The sequence below is a fragment of the Procambarus clarkii genome, chromosome 52 (genome assembly GCF_040958095.1).
Source record: "Procambarus clarkii isolate CNS0578487 chromosome 52, FALCON_Pclarkii_2.0, whole genome shotgun sequence".
Taxonomy (NCBI): Eukaryota; Metazoa; Arthropoda; class Malacostraca; order Decapoda; family Cambaridae; genus Procambarus; species Procambarus clarkii.
The window spans coordinates 24,126,471-24,136,966 of NC_091201.1; the positions used below are offsets into that span (position 1 = coordinate 24,126,471).

General features: G+C 41.4%; 1 protein-coding gene across 1 annotated transcript; it reads left to right on the top strand.

Annotated features, from left to right (window-relative positions):
- The first annotated feature begins 501 nt into the window (after window positions 1-501).
- LOC138352192 (ATP-dependent RNA helicase glh-2-like) lies at window positions 502-7,033 on the top strand. Its single transcript, XM_069304463.1, has 2 exons — window positions 502-964; window positions 6,972-7,033. The coding sequence occupies exons 1-2, from the start codon at window positions 502-504 to the stop codon at window positions 7,031-7,033; spliced, it is 525 nt and encodes a 174-aa protein (XP_069160564.1).
- Window positions 7,034-10,496: the final 3,463 nt, after the last annotated feature.

The window sequence follows — 10,496 nt, forward strand, 5'->3', positions numbered from 1 at the left end:
TTAGCGATCTCCTCAAATAGTTCCTTCCTTTAACTAACCTAATCGTAGGGAACCCCCCCCCCCCATACTTTCCCTATCCACCACCTCCCCTCAATCCCCCATACTTCCTCCCCTATCTCCCGCCAACATGCAGAAGCAACTTGACGCGCGCTAAAAGGTTTAACATCACAAGCTTCCCGCTCTAGCTGCGACTGGCGCGGGCGGGCGGGCGGGCGCCCTAAATCCGAATTTCGATCGAAATATCGCACGGTTCCCGGCACGTTTCTTACTGCTAAGGTTCAAGTTCAAGTTCAAGTATGTTTATTGAGATAAGAAAGAAATACATCTCAAAGGGATAGAGTAGCTTAGGCTATTTCTACCCCCCCCCCTCACTACTGAGGTGATACTTGAGTGGTGGTGGTAGTGGTGGTGATTCTGGTAGTAGCGGTAGTTATGTTGGGGGGGGGGGTAATGTTGGTGCTTGTGGTAGTGGCAGCGATTGTAGTAGTGGTGATTGTGGTAATGGGAGTAGTGGTGATTTGCGGCAGTGGTGTTTGTTTTAGTGGTAATACTTGTGGTAGTAGTGGTATCAGTAGTAGTAATAGTGGTAGTAGTGGCGGTACTGGTAGTAGTGGCGGTACTGATATCAGTGGTAGTAGTGGCGGTACTGATATCAGTGGTAGTAGTGGCGGTACTGATATCAGTGGTAGTAGTGGCGGTACTGATATCAGTGGTAGTAGTGGCGGTACTGATATCAGCGGTAGTAGTGGCGGTACTGATATCAGTGGTAGTAGTGGCGGTACTGATATCAGTGGTAGTAGTGGCGGTACTGATATCAGTGGTAGTAGTGGCGGTACTGATATCAGCGGTAGTAGTGGCGGTACTGGTATCAGTAGTAGTAGTGGCGGTACTGGTATCAGTGGTAGTAGTGGCGGTACTGGTATCAGTAGTAGTAGTGGCGGTACTGGTATCAGTAGTAGTAGTGGTAGGAGTGGTGATTGGGTTGCGAGAAGTATCAGTCCAGTATATATATTTCCGTTGTTGTACACCGTATATCAACAAAAAGCGGCTCGTCCACCATGTTATCACATCCGCCCCGGATGTCATTGGGGAACTGAACCAACTGACACTAGTTGAGGGCTGACCGAGCTATGTTGAGGGCTGACCGAGCCGTGTTGAGGGCTGACCGAGCTATGTTGAGGGCTGACCGAGCCGTGTTGAGGGCTGACCGAGCTATGTTGAGGGCTGACCGAGCCATGTTAAGGGCTGACTGAACCATGTTGGGAACTGACTGTGGATGTTGAGGACTGACTGTAGCAGGATGGAAGCTAACTTAAACTGATTGCAAAATTTTAGAAGATGGGTGGCCTTAAAATAAGTACTTTGAATTTACGAGAGAAAGAACTTTTGGACCCCACGTATATGTTTAAGCAAATTGTGCCACACTGTATCTCTTCAGTCTTTCTTAAATGTGTATATTTCTTTCTGAGTGTACTCGTGCCTGATGATATGCATATCAAGAACCAACTGCCGCGGGGAGAGCTCATTTTCTGCTCTAAAATGAATCTAGAGAAACCTGAGGTCATGAATAAAAGACAAGGAGCCAGATTCGCGAAGCAGTTACGAACCTGTACATCTTTTCTCAACCTTTGGCGGCTTTGTTTACAATTATTAAACAGTTAATAAGCTCCGAAGCACCAGGAGGCTGTTTATAACAATAACAACAGGCGATTGGGACGTTTTTATGTTTGTAAACTGGTTAATAAATGTAACCAAAGCCGTCAAAGATTGAGGAAAGATGTACACTTTCGTAAGTACTTGGGTAACTACTTCGTGAATCTGGCCCAAGATGATCAACTTTTCCTTGATGTACTTCGATGTACCTCAAGACAGAACATTTGCGAAAACTTTACTCTCTGACAATTATTTATGATTTTGCAAGCCTAAAATGTCGCAAATTTCAATTTTGAATTTTTGTATCGTAATTATTTCTAATATTGTTAAAGAGAATTAACTAGAGAAGTAGTTAAAAAATGTAAAAATCATCATTGATTAGAAGATCAGTTAGGATTTTTAGACCATTTTATTTTTTACAACTAATTTCGGAGCTCACGATCACCGACAGCTGTAATTAGGGTTTTAGGCATAAGCCCGTGCAACTTAAAGACAGAGCCGGATTAAATCTTTCGTAGGCCTTAGACACCTCTAAGATATGGGGTCAGGTTCAATAGCATGTTCACTAAAGCACAAGTTAGTATAACTTATGTTGAACAAACCCACAAGGGCCGTGACAAGGACTCGAACCTGCGTCCGAGAGCATCCCAGACTCCCGATGTTCATTTGATGCATCACGCAATTGTGATTTCTGTGTGTAAAAACTACGTTGCTTTCATCTTGGCCCAGAACATGACTAAATACACTATTATAAAAAATAAATTAACGTCAATAGACATTAATCGAATTAATTAACAAACTAATGGGAAAAGTGCTCTCGGAATTTAAGTAATGTCCCCCTAAAAGTGGGGTAAGCAAAGTTATTGTTTTATTTTGAGTAGGGCCCCCCCCCCCCTTCACTATCTCGTAGACCGTAGGCACTGTGCCTAATAAATAACTCGGCACTGCCTAAACGGCTGTCTGCCATTGTGTAGAGTTGTAGGGCGAGGCTTTCATCAAGAACGAAAAGATGAGATGAATAGAGGCCAGCATGGCAGAGTGCTGATGAATAGGCTTCCCATCAAGACGGGAACTATCAGGAGAAAGCGCCAAGCCATTACGACTAATATAGCACTTGGAAGGGGGTCAGGATAAGGATTTAGGATGGGACGGGTTAAGGACTGGTGTCCAACCACTATTTCACCATTATAAATTCACATTAATGCATTTATAAATCTATGTATCTATGTATTTAGGTATGTAGCTTAGCCTAACATTTTAAAAGCACTACAATCACCTTCTGTGGTTGTTCAATAAATCTCTGAATTGTATGTTTGACAAATCTTTCACCCTGTCCATGGAGGATAGAAGAAAATGCATATATGCTGCTTAGCATTGTAAATGTGTGGCCACGTCTGTGGTAGAAAATAATAATAATAATAATAACAAAACTTGGACGATCGGGGATTGAACGCCGACTTGCATGTAGCAAGACCGTCCCTCTACCGTCCAGCCCAAGTGGTAGGGAGTTAGTTATGAGGGGGAAAGCGCCAAGCCATTACGACTGTATATCACTTGGAAGGGGTCAGGATAAGGATTTGGGATGGGACGGGGGAAAGGAATGGTGCAAAAAACCCGCTTTAATCATTAACATGAAAATTAAAACTATAAGCGTGAACGTGAGGCTTTAGGAAAATATTTTAGAATAACAAATTTGATTCTGTATTGCATAAAGTCATCAATATCCTCACTGGTATTTTCCTATATTATTTTCCAAGCTTTTCCGGTCAGATACCTGCCAGCGCCATGGGAGAAGACGCGGGATAATGATCATTATGATGATAATGATGACCATGAGAATTATCAAAACCATAATTGAATCAATGTTAATTTGTTCAAACAAATAAATTCAATTTTGCATTGATGAACACAACAGAAACGAAATTGTTATAAAGATTTTACCAAACACTTGGAAAAAGACGAAAACTACGAAGCATAAAGTATCGTACACATCAAAAACCTGAATTAACACAATGACAAACTTAATTTAATCTACAAAACACGTAATGTTTGTTTGAACCGTCCACGGAGGGGGGGGGGGGGTAAACAAGAAGTGAGGGGTAAGGGGGGGAGGGGGGAAAGTGAGGTATGAGGGGAGGAGAAGTGAGAGTGAGGGGGGGAGAGGGGGAGAGAGGAGGAGGCTGTCGCGATGCAGATAGCGGTGCCACACTTCCGGTGATATCCGCGGGAATACCGTCTCTGTACCGCTACTGCTGATGCTTCTCCAACCTCGCCACAGCCCTTCCTCACCCCCCACCACACTCGCCTTATCCGGAGCCCCGGGGGGTCCTTCAGGCATGAGCATGGCCATCCAGATTTATCCGATGTGTCCGGTTACTAGATTCCTACAGTAGACGCAGGTATCACCTTGACATCCGGTCCGGTCTGCCGATTACGGTACATGGGCCGCAGCAGAGGCTGGACAAGGAGACAGAACCCAGCGGTACGGCGCTGGAAATGATGTACCTATGATCTGTCTCAAGCTGTCCTGGTCTTCCGGTGTGGCAGGTGTAGGAATGTCCACGATAATAATAGTCCACCAACAGACGTCCAAAACGGTTCAAGGTGCCTAACCCAACGGTACAACATTTGCAAATAGGGTTGCTGAAAACCTGAGAATAAAGAATCCGGACAATGCCACCTCAGTAAAATAGCCAAGTAAAATAATAACCTGAATGTAACAAAACTGAACTTGCTTTTATTAACAGTCTTAGGAATATGCAGCAATGTGCTATTATTTTTTTCTGTATGAAAGATTACACAGTGAAGATAAAAAAACAAGTTACAAGTTCATCTAATATCCAGGTGCAGGCGATGAGTCACAGTAACGTGGCTGAAGTAGTTTGACCAGACCACATACTAGAAGGTGAAGGGACGACGACGTTTCGGTCCGTCCTGTACCATTCTCAAGTCGATTCATCTAATATCCCCATCTCACAGGATGGTTAGGGTCACGTAGCACAGGTATGCGAAGAAATGTCACGGATATTGCGAGAGTACCTCCAATAAAGGTGGCAAGTTTACTGGGCACCTCCACGTCCCTAGGTGGGGCAAGAGTGCAAATGGTCGACACAGATTCGCATAAGGAATGCAAAAATGACTTTGCTTTGAACACCTTGGATTATATCAGTCTTAAGACGTGGTTCCCAACTTTTCATGTCTCATGCCCCATTTTCAAACGACATTCTTACCTGTTGACCCCTACAATTACGTTCTCATCAGTGTACCCCTTCAACTACTGTGTTATCTGTAGACCCCAACAACCACGTTCTCACCTGTGCATCCCAACAACCACGTTCTCACTTGTGGATCCCAACAACCACGTTCTCACCTGTGCATCCCAACAACCACGTTCTCACTTGTGGATCCCTACAACCACGTTCTCACCCTGTGTACACCCAACAACCACGTTCTTCGCTGCCTGCATTAAACCGATCACGCTAGCAACATTGACAGTAGCCATTATTGCGACAAATACACACATTCATGTGTCACAGGCCCTGCAGTCTTATTCTCACTTAAAACGTCATATGAATGAAAAAGGGAGACATTCAGTTCAACACACAAGTGGTTATTACAATACCGTTGACAGTATTAGTCTCATGGACCCGCGTTGAAATTCTTCCATGGCTCCCCCAGTTCGAAGCCACGGGATCAAGCATAATAATAATAATAATAATAATAATAATAATAATAATAATAATAATAATTATAATAAAAAGAATGTGTGTGTACAAAGAACATAAGAGTATTGACAGGAGTTACACATCCTAATGAAGCCATGTGTAAATAAGCTAATAAAGTTCGTATATGATCTTAGCTTGAACACCGGTTTGGGTCCCACATTATTTGTAAACATTGATATAAGAAATAGTTTGTTATATATTAACCAACTGGATCAATTGTGACGCTAGCTATACCTATTCAGGTGACTAGGATATGCAGTAAAAACTGAAAAGTATTGAAAGGTGACTAGGCTATAAAACTGGAACGAAAGTGGGTTATAAATCTTTAAACAGCTGTACTCTTACGAATAATTCTGCTAAAATAGCTAGGCTATAATAGCAGTACACAGGTGACTAGACATAGCAGTAGTACAGACAGGTGCAGCAGAGAGGTAGCTAGGCTATGGCAGAAGTAGAACAAATGTAAAGCATGGGTAAAAAAATTGTAATACAGAGGTACAGAATGCGTGCTACAGCGGTGCAGCAAAAGCACTACAGCGTCACAACGGTGGTACAGGAGGGCAGCTGGGCGGACGGACGGAGTGGTTGTTGTAGTCGGGTGTCTAGTGCAGGAAATATTCTGATTAGATTAAAAAAGTCTCTTGTGGAAGCAAGCTGATGGTCCCTGTCTAGTACCACCACCACACCTGTCCCATATCTGTATTACCACACACACACCTGCCCCACTACACACACACCTGTTCCATTACACACCTGTCCCATTTCTGCACCACCACCACACACACACACACACCTGTCCCAAATCTGCACTACACACCGGTGCCCAATATGTGCCACCTCTCACATCCACACCACCACACAACCGACCTATTTGCAATCACATTATAATAACTTTCTCCTAATTCAAAGTTAAATATAGAAGAATTAATATACAGAAAGGATGTCAACACTCAGCCACGCTTTGGACCATTCACAGCGAATAGATAGCCTAAATTATTACCGTCCAGATAGCCTAAATTATTACCGTCCACTGGAATAGATACTAGTGCTATCCTACGCTCGAGAGGACGGGCTGGCTATCCGGAGTAGATCAAGGAATGATCAGGCATGGAGGATAGGCTAGAGAATAGTCATGGAAATAGTTACAGACTCGTGGCTGCTCGCCTATATTTTACTAATCTGTCCTGCTGATTAGATCGACTCAAAAATCCGCCACGAGGGACGTAGTTGACGCAATACACGACGATAACGGACCAAAAACTTTGGACGGTACAGGAAGCAAAACGTTGGTAAAGCGATAGTGATAAGCAGGTAGAGAGAGAGAGAGAGAGAGAGAGAGAGAGAGAGAGAGAGAGAGAGAGAGAGAGAGAGAGAGACAGAGAGAGAGAGAGACAGACAGAGACAGACAGTCAGAGACAGAGAGAGAGAGACAGAGACAGGAGAGCACGACATATGAAGGCTCTGTGACTGCAATTGTTACCAAAACGAAAGCAATCAGGTGTGAGTCTTGCCACGTGAGGGTCCACAGTAGTTGTCAACACTCAGACGTATTAAATCTCAGATCTCAGACGTATTATATGATGTATACAACAGTGGGAAACTCGAAGGCAAAGTCCAAGACTAAGGAAGATGGACTTCGTGCACTTGGCCTGTAATTTGGGGTAATTTTCCGACTCTTGTGCTCTTAGAGAAGCTCTGTAATATGCCGCTTGAAGTCAGCAGTGGGAAATGGAGAGACCACACTCTCACATCATCTACCTTTCAGAAGTGACAGAACAGCAAGAGAAGGTGATGCGATGCAATGTATGAAAGAGGATTTGAATGCAATCAGCAATGAGGAGCTAAAACACCATAAGATCGACTCCATAAGATAAGAAAACACAATCGACTTGAGAATGGTTCAGGACGGACCGAAACGTCGTCGTCCCTTCACCTTCTAGTGTGTGGTCTGATCAACATACTTTAGCCACGTTATTGTGACTCATCGCCTGCACCATAAGATCCTCAGAATCTGTATGGTGCAATATACTAGATTAAAATTGTAGCTATATGAATATATTTATATTCATATATATATACATTTATATTCAGCTACCATAGACTCAGACAGACTATATGAAGGGGAGTACAGAGTGTGTCCCCATCTCGCAGGATGGTTAGTCATACAGGGCCATGTGTTTAGTAGCCGGCACTGGCAAATTTTGGGTTCACTGTGAGGATATCTTCAAGAATACGAGAATGAATAAAGTAATTGCAAAGCTCCAGGTACCTCATGCCAACTGATCTGAAAGGTCTAATAACTGGGCATTCAGTGATGTAGTGTGGGAGATCGTGCCGTAGTTCCTGCTCACAGAGTCTGCAACTGGAGTGCTCAGGATTGGGAGATCCGTCACCTGCAGCCACCTGCCACAGGTAACGGTAACCCAACCTGATCCTTGCAACCACTGTGTCGCACAGTCTAGTGGACGTTTAGTGCTGCCCATAGATATAGGTTTCAGATCTGAACAGATCATAGCTCTTTATACTAGTACTTTCAGGTCGTTGGGAGCCCAGAAATATTGAAATTAACCTCAATTGATCAACTCTCCGGGACCTGCACCGCACGTTTCACAACTCTTCACACTTTTTATCATTTAATTCAAACTTCAATGTATCACTTCCTCAAACTATTGTATTCAAATTATTTAAAAATATGATACTAATTAGTATTAATAATAATTAGTATACTATTATAATAATAATAATTATTATTATACTAATAATAATCATGAAATTAATATAAATATTCATTTATCAATAATATTCCAATGTTAAACCAGCATTCTATATATATATATATATATATATATATATATATATATATATATATATATATATATATATATATATATATATATATATATATATATATTCAGTCCATCCTCCAATAATGAAAGTACTTTGATTAACGACGAGGTCGATATCGTACAGATATGGACGTGATGGACCAATAGAAAGTACACATTTTGTATTATTCAATTTGGACAAACCGGAAAATTGTGCTACCTATGTTGCTAACGAAACCTAACCTAACAATCCAAAGCCTGATACACATTATCTGAGGCCTGTTTAATACTCTCCAACACTATATCTGTGATTACCCTGTTATCAGTGATTTCAGACCAAATGGTATGAGGTACTTTAAGTTCGGTAATTACTTCATACACTCAGGAATATTGGAAGATATTCTTGTGCTGTACAGTGTGCTAGTGGAGGGTAATAGACCAGCCTTAAATTTTATGTTCTCTCCTGATTGCATGAATGACTAACCATTCTGTGGGATAAGGATATTAGAGGAACTTATAGCATTTTTTTTATCTACACTGTTTAATCTTTCATATAGAATAGGGGTAACAGCACATTACTGTGTATACCTAAGCTTGTTAATAGAGGACGACGACCGGGCCGCGGGGACGCTAAGCCCCGGAAGCACCACCTCAAGGTAGATGTTTTTATAAATGATTATTATTATTATTATTATTATTATTATTATTATTATTATTATTATTATTATTATTATTATTATTATTATTATTATTATTATTATTATTATTATTATTATTATTATTATTATTATTATTATTATTATTATTATTATTATTATTATTATTATCTTTGTAAGTTGTTGCGTAAATGCTTGATGAATCCTAGCCGCCCAGAGAAGTCCGCACAAGGTGGTGCTGTAGCTGCTCCTAACCCATCAACCACAACAACTTGTGCCAGGGTTGCCAGATTGCGCTACAAGTAGCGAATTGGGCTACTTTTGAGAGCCTACGCTCCCAAATTTTAAATTTCGCTACTTGCGACTTTTTGGGCTAGTTTAAACGCAAGTTGGGCTACTTTGGGCTATTAATATTAAGAAACTCAATGATGATTATTTATGCTTTAATAATATAATTTGTACAAATCACAGCCGAGTCCAACAGCCTGATTGACTAGACCACTTACCGCAGGAGAACCCTGGTCAGAGACCGGCCCCTGGGGGACGTTGATCCTAGGAACCTTTGAAAGAAAAAGTAACCGCAAGGCAAGGTAATCCTCCCCAGGGGCAATAGATTTCCCAACCTTAATTGCTAATAATACTTCATCCCAAAAGCTACACCTGGTTCCACAGATCTTCATTAAGGGGGAGAAAGTTATCTAGAAATTTACAGATTGATAAATGATGGGAAAGATCTCTTAGAGTTAATACCTTTGTCAGGAAGACGATGGTTGGCAAGGAGCGGTAGTGTAAAGCGGCCGTTTGATCAGTGGGGTTCTCTAACAACTCATTACCAAATAGCTTTTTCCTCTTGTGATAAATATGTTGCAAGGCAACTATTTTCAATGTACGCTGATCCCTCCAATAAGCTATATTTCACATGTCTCAAACCAATCCTAAATGATTTTGAATGGATGAATTTACTTTATCAAAAGATGAAGCAGATCAGAATAGCCTTCACACTGTCTTAGAAAACTTCACTCTTGGAATACTCAGAAGAATCTTTCGTCCTCATCATGCAAAGCTTCATGTTAATTTGGACTACAATTCTATGTATCTGCCCCTGGAGAAAGTGGACTTTGATTACGAATTTTCAACACTGGCCACTAACAGACAAAAGAATTTTACAACCCAGGAAAAGTTTCAAAATGTTCAAGAAAGATGCGATAATGTTTTAATGAAAGCTTGCAAATAGCTTCTTTCTCGTATTTTAAGTAATGTTGAAACTATAAAAAAGGTGAAAAATCTGTTACCTATCATATGCCTTAGTTTACATGGCCACCATTTTCCGAACTTCCGTTAGTATTAGCTGACCAATCTAAGCTTAGTGAAATTGAAAGTCAGTGGCGCCTACTGTTAACCACTGACTAGTCCAACATTTGTAAGGGACAAATTCCGACATCTGAATCGTCATTTTAGACCAAGACAATAACTGTCAAGAACACTGCTGGCGATCCCATACTGATTGACCTCGCTGAGTTCGTGTTGAAAATATACAGCTTGCTAATCAGTAATGCCCTGGTTGAACGGATATTTTCGAGAGTAACGTCTGTGAAAACTAAACTGAGAAATCTTGAATGGAAATGGGACTTGAGCTT